At 36.7% G+C, this 23417-nt stretch overlaps 1 protein-coding gene across 3 annotated transcripts in view; it reads right to left on the reverse strand.

Moving 5' to 3' along the window:
- Positions 1 to 23417, reverse strand: part of FBXL17 (F-box and leucine rich repeat protein 17) — a 513353-nt gene that overhangs the window by 217900 nt on the left and 272036 nt on the right. Inside the window, exon 7 of one of the 3 annotated variants that reach the window (XM_078153081.1) lies at positions 2555 to 2657. The exons of the other annotated variants lie outside the window; for them this stretch is intronic. Within the exon in view, the coding sequence (XP_078009207.1) occupies positions 2579 to 2657 (79 nt within the window). The 3' untranslated portion in view covers positions 2555 to 2578. Of the gene's footprint in view, positions 1 to 2554; positions 2658 to 23417 lie in introns of those variants that run through there. 3 annotated transcript variants of the gene reach the window in all.

Raw genomic sequence — 23417 nt, forward strand, 5'->3', positions numbered from 1 at the left:
GTCAGTATCAATCACCTGTTAACCAACTTTCTACTGATGAATTTCACTAAACTTAAGTAGGGCTGTTCTTGGATTATAGGTACACAGTCTCCTTGAAGACATATATTCAAACTATTTTTCAGACTGAAAACTGTACACAGGCATTTAATAACTATTATATTAAATTTAATTTGTAGAGCCTGCTGGATCCTGTGTTCTATTGACATGGCCTTTGGGAACATGAGGCTACTACCTTCTATGACAAAGCACTAGAATAGGGCTTCAAATCTTAAACACAGGTATGAGGCTTGATATTATACCTGCATATAAACCATACACAAATTTTATGCTTTCTATGTATGTGTGTATATCTATATCTATATCTATATCTATATCTATATCTATATCTATATCTATATCTATATGTGTGTGTGCCTTTATACATATATGTATACTTTAATAGAGGCTATGTAAATATATGAGGAAGCTAGATAGAGCACCAGGCCTGGAGACAACAAGATATCCTCCTGAGTTCAAATCTGGCCTCAGATACTTAACTAGCTGTGTAACCCACAGGTAAGTCACTTAACTCTGTTTCCCTCAGTTTTCTCTTCTGTAAAATGAGCTCAAGAAGGAAATGGGGACACAACTGAAAATGACTGAACAACATGTGAAAATCTACAACTATAAATGTACACATGTGTATATATATGTATATAATATAGTCATTCTACATATACTTGTAGCTGTCCCGTTATTTATTAAAGGCTTTCCCCCTCATTTCATTAATATTATATTCAATTTTTTAGAAGAAAAGATTAAAAAGTCTCTTTAAGAACAGACATAGTCATAGTCAAATAGCATTTATTAAGCACTTACTATGTGCCAGGCACTGTGCTAAGTGCTGGGGATATAAAGAAGAAAAACAAATCCATGTTTTCAAGAAGCAAACGGTCTAATGGGGGAAGACAACATGCAAGCATTATAAATAAACAAGATACATATATAGGATGGTTTAAGAACAGTTTCAGAGTGAAAGCACAAAGATTAAGTACTGGAACATCAGTAGCTTTAAAAATTAGACATGTTAGACTGAATACAACAGCTAAGCAATGCAACAGAGTTCTGGCCTGCTCCCCTGCAAACCCCAGGTTAACAGCACCCCCCACTCAAGGGTCCTCGTGAGAGAGATAATAATTCTCAGTGCTTAGCAAAGTGCCTGAGGGCACACAGTTAACATTATATAATATTTGCTATTTAGCTGTTATTTTCACTTTGGATTTTTTGTCCCAACTTTTGATCTTGTTGGTATACAGAACTCCAGATGAATATATTCCCTCTACCAAAGCAGATCTGTAACTGTTCCCCAACTTAAGGTCCTCAGAGAATTGCCTCAGGCACTAAAAGGTTCCGTGGCTCACAAAGCCAACAGGAGTCAGAAGGGTATGAGAAGTAGGCCAAGCTATCTCTCTATGATTTTATCTTTAGTACAATATGACAACATACAATATGATTTTATGATAACAATTTACCCAGAAATTGTTTTCCATAATTTAAAACTCTTCAAAGACACATTTATTACACCTTTTCTATTTTTAACAGTTTCCAAGGTTTAACTACCTCCCCAAGAAGGTCAATTCTTTTTTCTAGATCTTCCAGACACACAAAAATAATCTAAACCTAGACTACATGAGAATGAAATGCAAGGCCCTGAAAACTCCGAAATCTATTACATCTTGTTCAATATAGATATAAATGTTCATATTTTAGTAGAAAAGATCACCATTAAAAGGTTAATGGGGGCAGCTAGGTGGTGCAGTGAATAGAGCTTCGAGTCAGGAGGACCTGAGTTCAAATCCAGCTTCAGACACTTAACACTTACTAGCTGTGTGACCCTAGGCAAGTCACTTAATCCCAATCACCTCACCAAAATGCAAAGGAAAAAAAAAAGGTTAACGCTTTCACCTCTGAAATTACTTTGAGACTGTATTTTTTTAAAACATTTTTCCCCTAGGTTCCCAGGTCCATCCACTCACCCTAATATTTCTGTTAATCATCAGTTACATATTACCAAATGCCAACTAGACATTTTGAACTGGATGTCCTACAGGTGTCTCAAAGTCAACATGTCCAAAGCTGAATTCATCACTCCTGTTCTGCCTCTTCCATTCTCCCAGGTTTTGGTTTTTGTTTTTAACATCACTAACTTCTCAGCTCTCATTAACTCCAATATCTAATTTAGTTTTGACCTCAACAAATCTGTCCTATTTACACCAAATCTCTCCCATTCACACCCTTCTCTCATCCTACACATTAGACCTTGCTATAGCCACCTTCCTTATTGGCCTCCCTGCCTTAAGTCTCTCCCTACTTGAAGGTATCCTGCACACCAGAGTGTGTGCTGCTGCCAGAGTGAATTTCCTAAAGTATAGGTCTGACCATGGCACTCTTCTTCTAAATAATTTCTAGTGTCTTATCATGGCTTCTATGATCAGCTAAGCATTTCTCCATTTGCCATTTAAAGTCTTTCACAAACAAACTTTAACATATCTTTCCAGCTTTATAATACTTTACCCCTTTTTGCTCACGTGTTTCCATTTCATACTTCCACGATATTTGCACTGGCTGTTTCACTCCCCTCATATCTGCCTCTTATAGCCCATATTCTGGTTTGTTTCCTATATGAATAGAAAAAATTCACTTTCCAAGCCAATACTAAATCTTTATTTTCTCTAATGAAATATTTTTCTCATTTATTTTCACAATTAAGCAACAATTCCAAATAAAAATTCAGACCTCAAGGCACCTCTTTTCTGTTTTGGGCAATTTGAAAGAAAAGCTGACTTTTCTCATTTCAGTTTGAACCTTGTCATCTTAAAAATTAGGACAAAAGGAGTCTTATGAAATATGGAAATTCATGAAACATAAAGTGGAAAATCACTTATATTTGTTCATCTGTAGTAGTAACACATAATAATACCAAGAAAAGCTGATTGCTTATTCTTAAATTATTAGTTTCAGTATGCTCCAAAGACTTTCAAGTAAATTTCCTTTGGGGAAAATACTCTTATAGTTAATATACAAGACAACTTTTGACTGTTTTCCATAATACAAAAATGTTTTGAAGTTATTTTTGTTGGAAAATTATGATTCATGACTATAACCACTTCTTCCAATTGATGTCACCCAGTAAGATGTACAATATTTATAGATTTATTAGCTTAATCGACATAAAAGATGGATGTTTTTATAAACTTTATAGTTTAAATGAAACTCATATTCCTCCATCTCTGCAAAGCGAAGGAAAGCTACTTTTCTCATATCTCTTCTTTGGGGGGCCAAGTTTGGTCATAATTTCACAGAACTGTTTAAATTGTTTTGTATTTGCTGTTCATTCCATTTACATTGTGTAGCCACTAGGTATACTGTTTTCCTGGTTTTGCTTACTCTACTCCGTATCACAGGTTATATTAATCATTATATCTATCTATGTTCATTACATCTACCTTTTCTTACAACACAGTAATACTCCATTACATTCATATATCACAACTTATTTAGGCATTTCTCAGTTGATGTGAACCTACTTTGTTTCCAGTTCTTTGCTATTATGAAGAATATTCCTACAAATAGTTTGGTGTATTTGGACCCTTTCTTTTTATCATGGAGTTCCTTCAAGTATATGCTGAGCAATGGAGTCTCTGGGTCAAAAGGTCTGTCCCAACATTCTTGGGACACTCCTAAAGAGATATGGAGTTGGGGTGAGTTCCTATGGAGAAAAAATAGTACAAAGTCTATGAGCTGCAGGAACTTCAGGAAATGGTAGGACAAGGCCCAGCAACATCTTTAAAGAGTGGAACATTAATGTTTTCAAATAGGAGCGGGAATAGGCCAGTGGAAGAAGACAGTAACACCCCAGGACCTCTCTATCATTTCTACTTCCAGGCTACAGGGCTGAGTGCGTAAGCTTAAAGTAGGTTGGTAAATTAAACTTCAAACCAAATTGAGGCTATGTTACACATTAAGGATCACAACATGAAAATTACCCTTAATGCAGATGTACATATGAGTCTCCCTAGAATTTTAGGCTCAAAAAACCAGACAGGCAAAACCACACTAATATTTTACAAGCTATGAATGTCGCAGAAAAAAACAAGTAACTATAATTTCTATGTGCAGTGTTGTACAGTTTGAAGCTATTATATATAATATTAACAAAATATAGTACTCTCTTTTGAAGTTCAAAGACTTATTCCTAAAAAGGAAGTAGATATGCCATTATTTTTCTAAAGATCCAAGAACGGCAAACATTGATTTAATGAATCTCTCTTATGCACTTTTTAAAGCAAAGGCACAACATAAGTTTCCAGGCCCAGGTTTATAATATGTCCCTTTTTGTTTTCTGGCACAACTTTGTTCTTTTTGCATCAGAATGGTCTCACTCTTTTCAAAGAAGGAGCACTAACATTCTAAAAAATTCCATTTGTATTTTACATCAGCAGTTAAAGTTGGTCATTACAGAGAGGCAGTATGATGTAGTAGACAGAGAGCCAGGACTGGAATCAAGAAGGACCTAACCACATTTTAAGTGTGATCAGGGACCAAGGGTGCTCCACGCAATCATCTGATAAATTAGAGACCAGTTGTCCATTTGCAGCAGTGGAAGAGTTTACCCACAATGATGAAATCATAGGTCTGGATACCCCCTCCCTCAACTCCAATTATTTCTGTTTTCCTTTCATTTGTGTGAGGCTATAGGAGCAGACATGATATCAAAGAAATTCTAGTGACAAATTTTTACATAAAACCATCTTTGCAAGATTTTAAGATAATGTTCAAATTATAGCCTTCACTGTCATCAAAGCTTCCTATGTGAAAGAGGCTGGAAGGGAGAAAGGGAGGGAGGAAGGGAAGGAAGAAGGTAAAGGAAGGAAGAAGTGAGAGGGAGGGAGGAAAGAGAAGGAAAGGGAAAGGAAGGAGTGAGGGTAGGAGGGGGAAACGGAAGGGAGGGAGGGAGGAAGGAAATAAGGAAGTAAGGAAGGATTAGTTAAGGTACTATGTGACAGGCATTATGCTAGGCAATGGGGATACAAAGAAAGGCAAAAAATAAGCCCTTCCTTCAAGGAGCTCATAATTTAATGGGGGGCACCATAATTTGAATTTAAGAGGGGAGAACTTCTCCTTATCTAACTACACAAAGAGCTCAACACACACACAGAGTGACATACACTTAAAGGAAATAGGTGGCAAGGGGGAAGAAAGCAGTTAAGGAGGAGGATAAATTAAGAGAAGAAATTAAAAGTCAAAAACAAAACAAGTTTCCCAATCCTGAAAGGGGGGAATTAAAAGAAAAAGAAAAGACCTGGGAACTAAAAGGTTTCTTATCAATTGGGAAATGGTTGAATAAACTGTGGTATGTGCATATTATTTCAGTGCAAGGAAAGATGATGATTTCAAATGTAGACAATTTCAGAGAATCCTGGAAAATACAAACTGATGCTCAATGAAAAGAATAAAACCAGGAGAAAAGTTTACACAATGTAAACAATAATGCAAAACAACAATCTTTGAACGACTTGAGAATTCTGACCAAATCAATGACCAAATATGTCTCCAGAGGTCTTTTGATGAAGCATATTCCCCACTTCCTGACACAGAGCTAGCTAATGGATTCAAGGTGTAGCAAGAGACATTCTAGGACATGACCACTCAAGTGGATGTTTTGCTTGACTATGCTTATCTGTCACAAGGATATTTCTAATTTTTCTGTGGGGGGGATTATGAGAGGAGATGGGGCAGCAACAATGATAAAATAAAGAAGGAGGAAAGAAAAAAAAGAAAGGAAAAGGCCATTGAAATACTTTTTTAAAAGTGCACAGTATAAAACATAAGAAGTTCAAAAGGGAATATGGACAAGCAGAACAACAGTTTTCAGAATTGAATTTATTATACACTTTTTGAAAACCATGAAGTATAATAAAAAAATGAAGTATGGAGCAGAGATGAATAGTTTTACATACAATCTTCTTGTGTTCTACTTTGTGTATAGAAATGCTAATATTTTTTGGTGTTTCTTAAGTTCAGGAAAAAAAAAAGTAATGACCATACCTCATTCTTTTTCTGCCCCAGATCCAAATACATCCACATTATCATCACTCATCTTTTCCTCTTTTGCTACAGTCTTAGATGACAAGGTGGCCTTTCTCCTTGTTCATAAATGCTGACCTCTTGGGCCCTGGATACCACTTCTCCTGCTTCCTCCAAGAGTTTGTCCCTTCTATCATCCCGTTCCTCCCTCAGCCTTTCCTCATGTACTAGCTTCTTCCTTGCTGCCTTCAAACATGACCAGATCTTTCCCATTCTTGAAAAAAAATTTCAGCTAATCTGCTCATTTCCTTAAATTATAATCCTACACGTCTTCTCTTTTTTTTACAGCAAAATTCCTAGAAAAAATTGTCCATACCTCTTGCTTCCACCTTCTCATTCATCACTTGATTCTCCTTGCAATTCACCTTGCTGTCTGGCTTCTCTGCCTATCACTCAGCTAAAACTGGTTTCTTACTCTCTTTAATGCTAAATAAAATGGCCTTTTCTCAGTTCTTTTCCACCTCAATTTCTATTAAGTATTTGGCATTGTTAAATACATCCTCTATCACAGTATGGTTTCCTCAGTAGGTTTATCTGACACTGCTTTGTCTTGGTTCTCTTCCTACCTGTCTCACCAGTCCTCAGTCTCCTCTACAGACTCCATTTTCTATGTCCTATGGGTGGATACACCCCAGGGCTCTATCTTGGGACCTCTCCTCCTTCTATACTTTCATCTTCAGCTCTCTTGGGTTTGACAATTATTTCCTGAGTTTCAATTGCCTACATGTCTACATCAACACTGAAATATTTCATAGGCATCCCAAACTCAAAATTTCTAACACTAAGCTAAAAATCTCCTCCCTAACCCTTCCCATCCTTCCTAACTTTCTTATTTTGTCCAGAGTACCACCATTCTTCCAGTTACCCAGGTTCTCAGTCTCAAAGGCATAACTCTTCACTACACGATCATGGTAATCCAATCAGTTGTTAAGTCTTAACCCACTGCACCTCTTTATGGTCTCATATCCCTCTCCTTTCCCCTTAAATAATCACGTGGTTCAAGCCTTCGTCATTTCTAACCTAACTTTTAATTTCAATGACCTTCTAACATATCTTCCTCTATCAATTTCCCTTTCTAATCCATCCTCCACACAGTTGCCAAATTGATCATTTTAAAATGCAGGTCTTACTATGATATTTGGCTATGCAAGAAACGGTAGTGGTTCCCAACTGTCTCTAAGACAAAACACAAACCCTTCTTTGGGGAATTTAAAGTTCTTCACAATCTTGTTCTAACCTACCTTTCTAGACTGATTAGACATAACTACCCTTCATATACTGTATTTTGCTCTAACCAAAGTGCCTTCTTTGTTGTTTCCCATAATGACATTTCTTTCTGATGCCTTTTCCCTGGCTGCTCTCTAGCCTAAAGTCTCTCTTTTTCAACCTTTATTTCTTTGAACTCCTTGGTCTCTTCAAGGCTCAGTTCCAGTCTGACATCCTTCAAGGGACCTTTGTTTGTCCTCCTTCCACCTCCAAACATTGTCTTTATTTTGTATGTATTTTGTACTTACTTATCTATGAACATTTTGTATCCCTCTAATAAACTCTAAGCTACTATTTTCAAAAACAAACCTCTAATACATAGTTCATGTACCTGTTAAGAAACATGTTCAATAATTATGATAGACTATAAAACTCAATTTTAAAGTTAAATATTTTGGCTTACTTTTCCTACCAAAATGTCAAATGTCAGCTTTCATGGAAATTTCATGAAAGAAAAAGTCAAAGATGTTTTTGTTAAGCTTTCCAAAGGGGTTAAAAGCTTCTTAAGCCCATAAAATATAAATACTTCAAAACTGCTAACAGATTTCTGACAAGTGTTAGTCCAAAGTGAATGTTTACTGTCTATGTTTAGCAATAGATGCCTGGAAAAGAGAGTTTACAATGGAAACACTGACACAGCTTCAACCAGAGTATTTTCATAGCAGCCTTATGGGGCTCCCTTGGCTATAGAAGGATATAAGAAAACACAGAAGGAACATCTGATTCCACTAGAAACAAGCTCCTTAACTAGACTGTTTAAACATGCTGTAAGGTGTGAAGGTTTTAGAAAACAAGGAAAAAAAGCCAAAAAATCTATGTTCTAGCCTTAGAAAAATCATAATGAGAAATGTTTTCATTTGTTTTTCTGGCCAAGGACAGAAATTACAGAGAGACTACACAGAGAATATGCCCTGAAATTTAGAAGTGGAACATATTTACTGTAACTATAACACAATACGGTTGAATGAAAAAAAAATTTTGCAATTAATAAAATTGTAATAGCTGTTTATTAGGCTTAATTAGACAGTTTGGTTTGTTTATAGGGTAATCTATAAAACATTTCATTTTAAAAATAAACATTTTTACCAAAGGTTAAAGATGTATTCTTTTAGTATTACAAAAATTGATTGATACTTTGTTCAAAAAAAGAATTGGGGAATGAGGAAGAAGGAATTTAAAATGGAACTTATTATTATTGTTAATTATACTAGTGTGGTTATTATGCTAACAATTAGCAACAGGAAAAAATTTTTAGAAAAATGAGTTAAAAAAAGAATTTCCATGAAAGTTTGGATTTTCGGCCTAACAACATCCAGAAGGATGACAGGATCCAAAACCATAACTGCAGGGAACCTCAGGGAAGGCATTAAAAATTACCTAGGTCAAACTCTTCATTTCATGAAGAAACTGAGACTCAAGGAGGTAAAAAGACTTAGTTAAAGTCACAAAACTAGTAAGTGGCACAGCTAGGATTCAGTCTCATGTCTTTTGATTATTAAATCTTTGCAGTGTACCATGTTGTTATTCTGAATTATTACTGTCACATTCAAGGTAAGAAACAACTTCTAAAGACATATTTTTCACTTATATTTCATATTCATGATGAGGGGAGGTGCTTTGTCTTTCAGATTAAAACATAAAAAGGGCTTTTTAACAGTCACATTAAAAAAAATTACTTGATAAGAAAAGCAAAATTTTAAAAATTAAACCATAATTAAAGATCTTCACAGCTCCCATAGGTTATTTACCCAAAGTATGCCAATATTGCAACAAATTTTTAAACACTTTTTACAAGCCCCATATTATTTTTCTGACCACTTTTCCTACAGTGTATCAGTACATTAGTCATTACAATAAATGCTTTAATAGTGTTTTAAGTTATCATGCTTGGCTGACAGCATTTCTACAAGCTCAATATGAAGATTTCCAAATTAAGGTCACTTGGTTGAAAATATAGAGGTTCCTTTGAACTATCGGGGGTAGTGAGATTCAAATAATTTAGGGATGAATATCTCCAAGTGCACCAAAGCATAAATGTTTTTAAATTATGGAAATACAAAACAGGACTATCAACCACTCTATAACAAAATAGAGGACTTCCAAACCTTCCTGATAAAAATACCAGAGCTCAACAAAAAATTCGATCTTCAAGTACAAGACTCAAGAAAGACATAAAAAGGTAAATGGGACAGAAAGATATAATATGGTGTTAATAAGGGCAGGCTGTTTACATCTCTACAAGGGAAGATGACACTTGCAACTCTTGAGAACTGTATTGTTACTACACCATGTTAAAGGAGTATACATAAAGAGGGTGGATATTAGTTGACTTTGATGTAATGATAAAAAAAATCTAATCAAGTGGGTTAAATGGATCCAAATAAGTGGATTAATCTGATCTTAGAAAATGTACTGAGAAAGGAGGAGGCAGACAAGGGTAAATTACATTACAGGAAAAGACACAAAATCCTATTACAGCAGAGGGAAAGAAGGGGGGGAGCATTGGTTGAACCTTACTCTCATCAGATTTGGCTCAAGAAGGGCATAACACAATCAGTTAGGTATAGAAATCTAACTTGCCCTACAAGCAGTAGGAGGGAAAAGGGGAAAGAAAAGGAAGGGGGGGGGAAGGGGGAGGGGGAATAAGGGAGGGAAGAAGCAGTAAGAGTAAAGAGGAAGAAAAGGGAAAGAGATAATAAAAAGAGAGGAGGGACTGAAGGAGGCGGTAGTCAAAAGCAAAATACTAGTGAAGGGGGGAAAGGAAAAAGGAGAAAGAAAAGCATAAATAGGTGGGAAAAAGGATGGAGAAAAAGACACAGAGAGTAATCACAACTGTGAATGTGAATGGGATGAACTCTCCTATAAAATGGAAACAGATTGCAGAATGGATTAAAAACCATAATCCTATAATATGTTATTTACAGGAAACACATTTGAAACAGAATGACACATATAGGGTAAAGGTAAAAGGCTGGAGCAAATATATTATGTGTCAGCTGAAGTGAAAAAAGCAGGGGTAGAAATCCTGATCTCAGATACAGCAAAAGCAAAAACAGATCTAATCAAAAGATATAAGGAAGGAAACTACATCCTGCTAAAAGGCACCATAGACAATGAAGTAATATCATTGCAGAGAATCAAGTAAAAAACTACTTGAAATAATAAACAACTTTAGCAAAGTTGTAGGCTATAAAATAAACCCACATAAATCATCAGCATTTCTATATATTACCAACAAAGTCCAACAGCAAGAGATAGAAAGAGAAATTCCATTTAAACTTACTGTAGACATTATAAAATATTTAGGAGTCTACCTCCCGAAACAAACCCAGGAACTCTATGAACACAATTACAAAACACTTTTCACACAAATAAAATCAGATCTAAATGACTGGAGAAACATCAACTGCTCATGGGTAGGCCGAGCTAATATAATAATTGTACTAGAAACATTAGCTTTAGCAATACGAGAAGAAAAAGAAATAATAAAAATGACAATCCTACCTAAGCTAATTTACTTATTCAGTTCCCTACCAATCAAACTACCAAAAAATTATTTTATAGAGTTAGAAAAAATAATAACAAGATTCATTTGGAAGAACAAAAGGTCCAGAATATCAAAGGAACTAATGAAAAGAAATGCAGGGGAGGTGGCCTAGCAATTCCAGATCTTAAATTGTATTATAAAGAAGCAATCATCAAAACTGCTTGGTACTGGCTAAGAAATAGAGGGGTGGATCAGTGGAATAGGTTAAGTATGCAAGACACAGTAGTCAATGACTATAGTAATCTATTATTTGATAAACCCAAAGACCACAGCTTCTGGGACAAGAACCCACGCTTTGAAAAAAAACTGCTGGGAAAATTGGAAAAGAGTATGGCAGAAACTAGGCATAGACCCAAATCTCACACCATATACCAAAATAAAGTCAAAATGGGTTCATGACTTAGATATAAAGGCTGATACTATAAGCAAACTGGGAGAACAAGGAATAGTTTACCTATCAGATCTAAGGAGAACAGAAGAATTCATGACCAAACAGGAGATAGAGGACATTACAAAAGGCAAAATAGATAATTTTGATTACATTAAATTGAAAAGGTTTTGCACAAACAAAGCCAATGCAACTAAGATTAGAGGGAAGGTAGAAAACTGGGAAAGAATTTTCACAACCAGTGTCTCTGATAAAGGCCTCATTTATAAAATATATAGAGAATTAAGACAAATTTATAAGAACACAAAGGTCAAAGGATATGAACAGACAGTTCTCAGATGAAGAAATTAAAGCCATCTATAGTCATATGAAAAAAATGCTCTAAATCATTATTGATTAGAGAAATGCAAATCAAAACGACTCTGAGGTACCACATCACACCTATCACATTGGCCAACATGACAAAACAGGAAAATGATAAATGCTGGAGAAGATGTGGGAAAATTGGAACACTAATGCATTGCTGGTGGAGTTGTGAAATGATCCAACCATTCTGGAGAACAATTTGGAACTATGCCCAAAGGGCTATAAAAATGTGCATACCCTTTGACCCAGTGATAGCACTTCTAGGGCTACATCCCAAAGAGATCATACAAATGGGAAAAGGACCCACATGTACAAAAATATTCATAGCAGGTCTTTTTGTGGTGGCAAAGAATTGGAAATTGAGAGAATGCCCATCAATTGTGGAATGGCTGAGCAAGTTGTGGTATATGAATGTAATGGAATACTATTGTGCTATAAGAAAGGATGAACAGGCTGACTTCAGAAAAACCCGGAAAGACTTGTATGGTCTGATGCTGAGTGAAGTGAGCAGAACCAAGAGAACTTTGTACACAATAACAGCTACATTGTGCGATGACTAATATTGATAAATTTAACCCTTCTCAGCAATACAAGGATCTAAGACATCCCCAGACGCCTCGTGATGGAAAATGCTATCCATATCCAAAGAAAGAACTATGGAAGTTGAATTGCTATCTTCTTTTTTTCTCTTCTATTGAGTTTTGTTTTCTCTTTCTAATGGTTCCTCTATTGGTTTTAATTTTTACTTACAACTTCAGTAATGTGAAAATATGTTTAATAGGAATGTAAATGTAAAGCCTATATCAGATCATGTGCCATCTTGCGGAGGGTGGGGGGGGGAGTAAGGGGGAGAAAAATTTTAAACTCAAAAGCATATGGAAGTGATGATAAATCAAAATAAATTAATAAAATTTAAAAAAAAAAAAGGCAACAGACATTCCCTGCTCTCAAGGAGCCTAGAGTGTAATGAGGGAGAAAACAAACAACCATGTATAAAACAAACTATATATAGTATAAAATTGAACTGATCAGCAGAGGGAAGGCTCTAAAAATGCTATGTCAATTGGTTTTGCTTAACTTTTGTTGTTGTTGTCATATTCAAATGAGAGAGGGAGTAATAATGGAAAAAGACTGTGGCATAAAGATATCCATAAAAACGTTTTTAGAATAGAGAAAAAGACTGGAGACCAAGAGTATTTAGATTTTAATCCTGGCTCTTACAGTATGTAGTTTTTTGTTTCTTTTCTTTTTCTTTTTGTTTCTTTGTTTGTTTTTTTAACCTGAGGCAAGACTTTTAACTAGTGTCTGGGTCTCAGTTTTCTCATCTATAAAATAAGGGGAGAGGTCAACTGGATCAGGGCTTCTTAAACTGTTTCCACTGGAGACCCCTTTTTGCCGGAGAAATTTTTACACAACCCCAGGTATATAGGTATATAAAATATGTATACAAATCAAACATTTACTGATAATAAATCAAAAAAAAATTATTTTAAAACAATTCTTTGGTATACATATAATTTTACCATTTATTAAAGACAAGCAAAGTTGCATGCTAATAAGATGCATGTGCTTGTTTGTTTTCACATTGTGAGAGATGACCTCTCAGAAGTGAAGCCTCCTCAAAGGGTCAATAGTTCTTGTTAATAGTTCTTTATTGCTGCTTTCAAAACCCCCCCAGCTCAGACCCTGTTTTTAAGCACCTAGCAGAAAGAATAGCCCTACCCCCAACCTCAACTGCTTGCCCTTGCAAAACTTCCTGCCCTTTCTTGTCTCTGGACAAACCTGTGTAACTCTCTGTTGCTGGGGAAGATCCATGAATAGATCGTGCCCCCTGAAAGCCCAGCCAATGGGATAAGGGGAAGGGGGTTAGGGAGGAGGAGCTCGTGTTAGGGTATGAATAAGCCTTCCTTTCCCGTAACGAATTTGTACTCTCCTGGCCGGTCACACAAGGCGTCAAGGGGCAGTACCCTTTCTCATGAGAAAGCAATACACTCTTTTCTGCTTTCAAGGTCTCTAAGTCTTTGTTTTTATTTTGACTAAGTGGTCTCTGTCCCACACAACATAAAGAATTAAATCTTGGTAGATTATTTGATACTGCAGGATGCAGAGCATCTTCAATGTTTTTCAGAATTGATCATTTTATTTTTATAATTGTCAATGCTGAGAACATCACTTTGCATAAATATGTAGTACAAAATCTCGAAAGTATGTTTAGCACCATTTCAGAAATTGTTAGAAATTCTGTCTTAATTCCAAGCCAAAACTCATTTAATGATTTTGCATGGACAGTAAAAACACTGCAATTTATAACATACAATAGTTTCGAATCTGAGCAGAGGTGTTTCTGGCAGCACTCTTTGGCATTTTGTGGTGTGATGGCATATGCAGTGCAAAGTGCGCATGCTGTGTGTTCAGAATCAAGGCTGCAGTGAAGCTGCAATGCTGCATGGGCAAAGGCTGCCAGAAACACCTCAGACTCATTACCCATTTGATTTTGAATTAATTTTTGGTCATTGTGTGTTCAGAAACCTTTTACTGTTGCCAAAATTTTCACAACCCCACATTCAGTTATGCAACCCTGACCCACAGTTTGAGAAGCACTAAACTAGACGACCTCTTACAGTTTACTTCAGCTTTAAAATTCTATAAATCTATTCTAGGTCTTGATGAATTTGAAATGACTGAAGTACACTAAAGTTTTAGAGGAACTACATGTAAAAAATAACAAATGTAAATCAGTTATGTAATACTAAATAGGCAATCTTGTGTTAAAAAACTGAACACAGTCTATACATAAGATTGTCAGAACTAAATCATATCTACTAAGCTTCAACGAAGGTGAACAAGTACATCTTAATAAGCCCTAAGAATTCACAATCTAAAGCACTGTTGAGATTGGCACTTAGCCATTAGACATTCTGCAGTTTTTACTTCAACCAGGAGCACTTATAGGGCAGCTAGGTGGCACAGTGGATAGAATACTGGTCCTGGAGTCAGAAGGACTCATCTACATGAGTTCAAATCAGGCCTTAGACACTTACTACCTGTGTGATCCTGGGCAAGTCACTTAACCTTGTTTGCTTTAGTTTCCTCACATATAAAATGAGCTGGAGAAGGAAATAGCAAACCACTCCAGTATCTTTGCCAATAAAATACCCCAAATGGGGTCACAAGAGTTGGACATGACTAATCAACTAAAAAATAATAAGAACACTTATAAATACATTTCTCGTCATTTCTTCTGAGCTAGAAACGTTTTAGAATGGCTAGAGGCCAGCCAAGACAGTCAATAATCTCTCTAACATTACATACATTCTAATGAAGAAGATTTAAAAAAAAAATAATATAAGATAGCCCAAGAAATGCAAAGTGTTAAGTTAAGTGAAAAGCTGAGATACAAAGGACCACATCCACAACTATGTTGGAATATTTGTGTTTATCTTCTGGAAGCTTTTTTATCCATACAACTAGAGTATATGTAATTTCTATTCTTCAGGAAGAAAATTATCCTTTATATTACAAATTTAAAATGCCTATAGTCTATATATTTGTAACATTTCACCATAACAACTGGTTAAATGGTAGAAAAAACGGTAAAATAAAGAAATGGAGAATCTTTGGCTAAAAGTGAGTTGAGAGCAGTAATGAAACCAATGTAAGAGAAAAGTCTGTCATAAATAAAGGTTTGAGAGCAAGGTCTTTTAAATTCATAGCCAAAACTATGAGACAAATTGGATATATAAGATACACATGAAGATCTATCTCAAAAATTAAAAGAAAAAAACTATGATAAATTTAATCAGCCCAAGTACAAGGCATTATCTGCAGAAAGTTAGGTTGAAAGCAAATTTTGCCTTAAGCAATGTTACACTTAAGGAAATGGAAGATGATACCAAACTATAAAATGAATTAGTAATTAACCTGCTCTCGCTTAAAAGCAGGTACTCAGCTGATGATAATGATTTTTTTTTTAAATCAATGCTTTCAGGTGCAAAAAAGATTGCCACAAATCCAAAAGGTTAATAATATTGCTACTATAGAAAGCTCTCTGAAATAGCGTCAGGGTACAATATCATATTTATAAGGACTGAGTTGATATTTGACTTAAAAATAAAAAGGGACTAACTATAATCTTCTATGGTACTCAGATAATATATTGTGAATGGAGAAAATTTGTTGAGATTGCAGATAGTAAAATTTGTAATTTAATCTCATAAAAAATAGGAATTATACCTTCAAATGTGTCACTCCATGATTACATGATGTGATAAAGTACAATCAGGCAGAACAGCTGAGTTTTTTGTGCTCTTAAATGTTTTTCTCCAGTTATTGCATCTGGAAAATAGGCACACTAAAGACGTCTCTTATTCCTTAAAACTTAAATACTTCATTTTCTGCTATTTATCCTATTAATAACAATCACTAATTTCCCTCATGTATTACAGTTTCTCTTTATACTTTGAAAACAGTGCCAGTTTCTCCCTGTGTTTCCCAAACCATTTTTTCAGGCAGGCACAGATAACTTCTATCTGGTGAAACTCACCCAACTGGATCATCTATTGTGGGATTTTAGCTAGAAGACACTTTAAACTAATCAATAAGCATTTATCAAGTACTTACTATATATGCCAGGCACTGTGCTTCTAAGCAATACAATGAATTTGGGGACACAAAGAAAAAGTAAAAATAGTCCCTACCCTAAAAAAGCTTAAATTCTAAAGGAAAAAACAACACGAATATAAATAGGTACATACAGTACAAGATACATATTGAGCACATGGAACAACATAGCCTTTGTAGGAAAGACACTAGCAGCTATGAGGGACTGATAATGGACCTCTGGTAGATGGTGGCACTTGAAACTGAAAGGTACAGTTCACAGTACATGAATACAATCTCCCTTATCTTCAGCAAATCAAATGTGGTACACTTAGCACATCTGTTTATGTCCCTAATTCTCAAAAGGGTCCTGGAAAGGTGCAAACAATGTCCTTTCAAGTATCTCCTCTGTTGCCTCCCTATTAAAGAATTTCCCCCAAAAAATTCATCTGGTACAATTCTTTAAAATTTTTCTTATTTCCTTATTATGACTTTGACAACTATCAACAAATATCATCATCAGACCCTCTTCTCTCTTCTCTGGGACTTCCAAGGAAGACTGGGTAAGGGACTCTCATGGAAGGGAGCCCACAGGCTTTCCCTCACCCTGCTTGTACATGGCAGTCAAACCGCTAGCCTAGAGACACCTGACACTAATCATTTCTTCTGCTTTCTTGTCTCTTTCCTTGAGAAATCAACAAGTATTTATTATGCATCAGCAGTAGGCACCCTGCTTAGCTCTGGAGAAATAAGTAAAATAATAATAATATCTACTTGCAATGAGCTTATATTCCAACAAATGAGAAACAAGTACATATAAAAATACATGCAGTGTAAGGCATTTCTGCATTGTAAGGGATAAACACTAATAGGAGAAAGAACCCAAGCAGTAGTCTATGGCCAATGTCCCTTGGAGCTGTCTGAGCCGTCCTACATGGTTGTTTTCATCAACATGGTGATGATGCCTTGCTGTGTGACACAAAATCCACTATTCCAAAATGCTTCCCCTTAGACTCCATGAATTGATCATGAGCTAAGAGATTATTCTAATTCTGTTCAAATATAACTTTTTTCAAAATAACATTAATTTCTAAACTATTCTTGATAGACATTACTTGGCAAAATATATAATTATGCTTATTACAAGTTATGTATCATGATTTACAATTAGGAGAAAACTTTAAAGAAATGCAGACACCCCAACAACAAACTTTCTTTCCCCCTACTCCCACTAAAATCTAGTGGCTTGCAAATACTGCTTAATTTACATAGTTTTCTTACATGGAAAATAGTTGTCTATGGACATGAATTTTTTGGTAGAATTTGGAAGCCTAAAATTCTCCAGCTATGTCTTTTCTAAACTGTAGTTGTGTCATTAAAATAATTGTTGGTGTTTTCTTCTATTGATGGTACCAACTAACCTTTGGCTTTTTCTAACTCCTTCAGCAAAAGGTCATTTGGCTGCATTTTGCCAACCCAAGTACCTGAAAGACCTATGCTTTCTTTATGAGGAGAGAACAGCTTTCCTCCTTTTCCATGGCTTCTTTCTGTTCTCAGACCCTTGAATATCTCTTCTGGCTAAAAGAAATTAAAGTAAGGATCTTTGGCTCTTACACTTGTTTTTACAAGAAATTCCTATAACTATTTTTCTAATTAGAAGAGTTTTTTTGGCTACAAGTAGCTACATGACTGAATTTCAACCAACATTCTCCTTCTGCCTGAATAGATGAAGCTCCAAACTGTTTTCTATAAAAGTCTGAGTCTGAAACTATTTTCTATAAAATTTCTGAAGAATAGTTTTAGATTACCTGTCAACTAGCTGGACAACATGGAACTTATTCCATGTCTCTTAAAGGACTGTGGCCTTATTGGGGAGGGAAAAAACCAAACTATGAAAGAGAACAAAATTTACACTTTTGTTTCTCCAAAACCCCAAATAAGCATTTAATATTAATTAAAAAAGGGTAAGCTCTAAATAGAATACCAGAACAAAGGCGAGGTAAGTTTGTTGTTGTTATCAATCAAGAAGTGTTTATTAAGTACCTATTATGTGTCTGGTACTGTGCTAGGTATGAAAGATATAAACATACATACATACATACATACAGAAGTAAGAGAATCATGTTCACAGATAAATAAATCTGGGATACACACACACACACACACACACACACACACGCTCACTCACTCACAAATACAAAGCAGTAAAGGTGGGAGGAGAAAGAGAAGACTGAGGAGATAAGGAAAGGTATCTTGAAAGAGTCAGCATTTGACCTGGGCCTTGAAGGGAACCAGGGGTTCCAAGAAGTAGAAATAAAGAGGGAGAGAATTCCAAGCATGGGCCACAGAATGTGTAAAGTTACAGAGGTAACCACAGTGGCAAACAGGTCAGCTTGACATGAGCATACAATGCATGAGGAGGAGAAATGTGTAATCAGTCTGGAAAAGTAAAATGGGATTGCTTGAACAAGTAAGCTTTAGCAAAGAATAAAGCCACTTCATCACGTGAGCCAGAGTTGTGAGGGAGGAAAGAGTGGAAGAAGGAGAGAAGGAAGAGAGAAGGAAAAGGAATTCACAGTGAATGGACTTAATTTTTTCTTTAAAATATGAAGCAAGGTTCTTAGCTGAGAGAGTGAAGGGACAGGGAGCCATGGGAGGTTTGAGGAGACATGAAAATGTTTAGAAGAGCCTCTGTGGAGAATGGGATAGCGAGTTAATAACTCATGTATAGTAGGATTGCCTAGCAGCAGCAAGGTCCCAGTTAAGATTACATAACCTAAATTTGTAGTGGGCCTAGTCAGAATTGATTGCACGGTTTTCTCCACTTTATTCAGCACAAAGAATGGCGAGAGTGATTTAAGACAGAGGCTTAGCTGGGCATAATCAGCGATATGATAAGGAAGCTAGGGATCTAACAGAGGATGATAGTGAAGACCTGAATTGGTTCCCTAAGGAATCAAGATGAGAAGAGAGTGAGCAGTACAGAGGAGATGGCCTGGGAGAGAACTGAGGGTTTAAGGGACTAGAAGACAAGGCATAGTTGAAGAATAGAGTTGCATAAAGGAAAGCTGAAGGAGAGGTGAAAAGCCAATAGATTATGGTCAAATAAGGTGATTTCAGAATTTCTGAACATGGAGGTAGTTACGTTTGTGGGGGCAAAATCTAAAGAATGGCTATCTTTGTGAAAAGTGAGTAGGTTGAAGAACTGAGTGGTTAGATTATTTGAAGGAAAATCATTATGTATGTTATAGACCCCTAGTATGAAAACAGGAATTAGAGAGGAAAGAAAAATTATAAGGCAAGCATCAAACTCACTGAAGAAGGAAGGGGAGTGATGGAGGCAGGGAAGTGGGGGGTGGGAGGAGTGCAATGCTTTTAGGACAACAGTGTGCAAAATAATTCTCAGAGCTTTCTCCTCAGTCTCCCCCCCCAAAAAAAAAAGTTCTTCACTAGAACATTACTGATAATGAGATTGTATTGAGTCTTATCCTGGTCAAACTCCAACCCAGGCCTGAACTGATTTAATCTGCTCAGGCTTGCAGACAGATTCTTCTGCCTAGATAGCCCAAGACTGAGAGTGGTCTGGTTGGAGGGTAGTCTGACAGAACAAGTATTTCCTCTGTCAGAGAATAGAATGATGGGGGTTGGGGGAGAAGGGGATATCAACCCCTGTTGAAAACGTATTGTAGGGGCAGCTAGGTGGTGCAGTGGATAGAGCTCCAGCTTTGGAGTCATGATGACCTGAATCCAAATCCAACCTCAGACACTTGACTTACGAGCTGTGTGACCCTAGGCAAGTTACTTAACTCCAACTGCCTCACTAAAAAAGAGGGGGGGGAAGGGTATTATATCAGGATTAAGTGACCGAAGTCATGTACTCAAGACCTAATTTTAATATAGCCCACCTCCCAGTGTGTTGACTAATTAAAGTTGATTGGCATCTTTGAAGGGCATATAACATTGTACCCCCAAATCGAGCCAGTTCTGGACTGGCCTCCTTGGGGGGGCAGTTTTGAACTCCCATGCAATGCACGTCAAGCCAGCTTGAGAGAAATAAGAATGCAGACACACAGCCTAATTTTGTTTGTTTTTCTTAGAACAAACTCTGTGAGAGGTTGACAACAGCTACTAAGATTCTGGGTGGTAGATATAAATAGTATGAACCTCCAAGGAAGAGAGGTTACTGAGTGATAGAAGAAGGGGGAGAAACTAGAAGGCACAAGTGGAAACAAAGAGTATTTCAACTCCCCTGCCTCAATCAGCAAGCTCAAGAGAAGTGGAGAAGCAGTCAGAACTGGAAGGGGGCAGAAGGTGGCTGTGTCATCAAGGAGGAGCTAGGTTTCAGTAAGAGCTAGTATACAGAAGGAGAGGGAGAGAAAATGATTTAAGATAAAAGAATGTTGCCTATGGAACAGGCTTTCTAGAAGGCTCAATGGAAGGGGCTGGGTGCAGTTATATTGAAACTTTCTAGTCGGAAGGTGGATGGGGATGAGTATAGGGATAAGGACTTGGGCAGTAGGCTGTGAAATATGGGGTTTAGATGATGATTTATGGGAGTTCAGAGCCAATGGGATTCGAAGGTTGTGTCCAAATATAAGAATGTTCATCAAGTGAGTGGAGGGCAACACTCCTCCACCCTCAAAGGACAGGCACAGCAGATGAGAGGCCTGAAGTCACTCTTCTTTGCACTGGAGGTTCTCCACATCCCAGCTGGGAGACTAGGCTGTCAGCTGGAGGTAGAAGTGGCCTTCTGTTGGCACAGATGGAAATGGTTGTTTTGGGACAGATGGAAGATGCCCAGCCTGGCTCCTAGCAGCCTTTCCTCAGGGGATATGCTGCACGCAGCTGGAGATAAAAGGCTCAGTGTGAGAAACAGCTAGTTTTCATTTCCACAAAAGTCACCTGAAACCTAAGAAATGCAATCTAAGGGTTAGGTGGAAGTCGAACAAAGGAAGCCATAAATTAGAATAAGAAAACACTACTGGTAGGTGAATAGACTAACCTGCTGAAAATCAGTTCTGAGGATCAGTATAGAGTAACATACCCACATACCAAACAAAGGGAGGAGGGTGTTTCCATACCCAGATAAGGGCAAAAGTGGATGGGGACCTGGGTCACGGAACTGTGGGCAGTGGGAGATGTAATTAGGAACGGAAACTCACGTGGGGAAATCAGGCACTTCAGATAGGCTGTAACCTCTGCAGCCAACGGGGAAACAGGGGAGGGAAATTCGAATAAGGAACAGGGAGTAAAAAGCTGTATAACTGTTCCACACCTGTGTGCCAACACATGTGATACCCGGCCTTGCCCAGGTCGTTAATAAAGTTTCTTCCTGGTTCAGACAATAGCTACATGGAATGCTGGTAAGACTTTTTGCTGCATCAGTCTGGAAATTTAAGAAACCTCTTGCTTCAAAGCCAAATTTTGAGAAAGATTTTGAAACAGTGGAAAAATGTCAAGTATAAGATCCCCAATGAGCACCTTCAACTAACTCCTCATAGGAAAGTACTAACAACTTGTATGTATATGCAATTTATATGTGCATGTTTGTCTCCCAGCGAATAAAAGGCAGGGACTGCTTTACTTTGCATTTGCATCTACTGTACTTAGCCCAATGCCTGTAACACAGCTGATTTTAATAAATGCTTTTTTTCTTAACTCATGACAGGAGTTACTGGATTAATTTCTGTTTTAATCAAAGACTAAATCATTTTTATGGGCTCCATTTTCCTACAATAACAAAACCAGGAGACCCTCATTACAAGAGGGGGGAAACCCTAGCTGGTCATTACTAATATCTGCTTCCAAAAGTTAAATTTGTAATTAGAATCTCTATGAGATAACTTGACTACAGTGGCTAAAAAGAATTTTAAGACTATATTGTGGGTGTGAGAAAAGAGGTTCAGAGGATTATCTCCCAGTGATTTTTGCTAAACCAAATGCCTGAAGAATCCTCAACTGCACAATAGTTAGCTGTCTCTTATTTACTGCATAGGCATTGTAATGGGCCTAATTTACACCACAATTACTCAGAAGTAACTATTTTGAAAAGCATTATATGATTAATAGACTTTGCTTCTGGAATGGTATGCTGTTTCTACTTTGTTGTTCACTTCAACCTAATGCCCCCAGGAGCAAAGATCCAATTAAGAAACAAAGCAGAGAGGAAAATATTTAGCATAGAATTTCTAAGTTACTCATCACTTTTTTGTAAAGAAGTGAACACTCCCATCTAAAGACTACTGGCACTCATTTTTTTTTTCAAAACCGCCTTGTGTTTACGGGGTATTTACACACAGGAACTAGATATTAATATTGTCAAACCCCAATAAATTACAGTCTGTTCTAAGAAAGAGATAAACGAAATTAAGGGTGCATGTGCCCACAGTTTAATTTCTCTCAAGCTGGCTTAACATGCCCAAAACTGAATCCCCCTAAGGGGTCCAGTTCAGAATTGGCTCGATTTGGGACGCCCTTCAAAGAGCAGGTGTTCCCGAGGGTGCCAATCAACTCTGATTGGTCAAAACACTGGGAGGTGGGTTATATTAAAATGAGGTCTTGAGTACCTGACACAGATTCAGGTGCAGTTGAATTTATTATGGTCTCATTTCGAGTGAAATATGTCTCTCAAGTCAGAATTTATTATATTACTTGGCATTAAGTCGAAGTGTTGTGGGAAAATTTTTTTTCTATTTTTAAATTTTTTTTTTTAGGCAATTGGGGTTAAGTGACTTGCCCAAGGGTCACACAGCTAGTAGGTGTCAAGTATCTGGTCTGAGACCGAACTTGAACTCAGGTCCTCCTGATTCCAGGACCGGAGCTCTATTCACTGAGCCACGTAGCTGCCCCTGGGAAAAATGTTTGTTAACTGAAGATTTGTTAACTGTGATCTTAAAACAAGTTACCTCAGTTTACCAATCTGTAGTGTGGATAAAGATAATATCCCATGTTGATCTGATAATTCATTGACTTAGGACTGTTGGTAAAATGTAAATTCTTTTTAGGTCAGTATTCTTTTGGGTTACAGATTCATTATAAATTATTATAGATTTAGTTTTTTAAAAGAATGACGTTAAATATTTGAAACTGTTTATTTAGAAGTACAATAAATATTTGTTTTTATTT

This window comes from Phascolarctos cinereus, unplaced genomic scaffold, assembly GCF_003287225.1.
Source record: "Phascolarctos cinereus isolate Bilbo 61053 unplaced genomic scaffold, phaCin_HiC Scaffold_4;HRSCAF=312, whole genome shotgun sequence".
Taxonomy (NCBI): Eukaryota; Metazoa; Chordata; class Mammalia; order Diprotodontia; family Phascolarctidae; genus Phascolarctos; species Phascolarctos cinereus.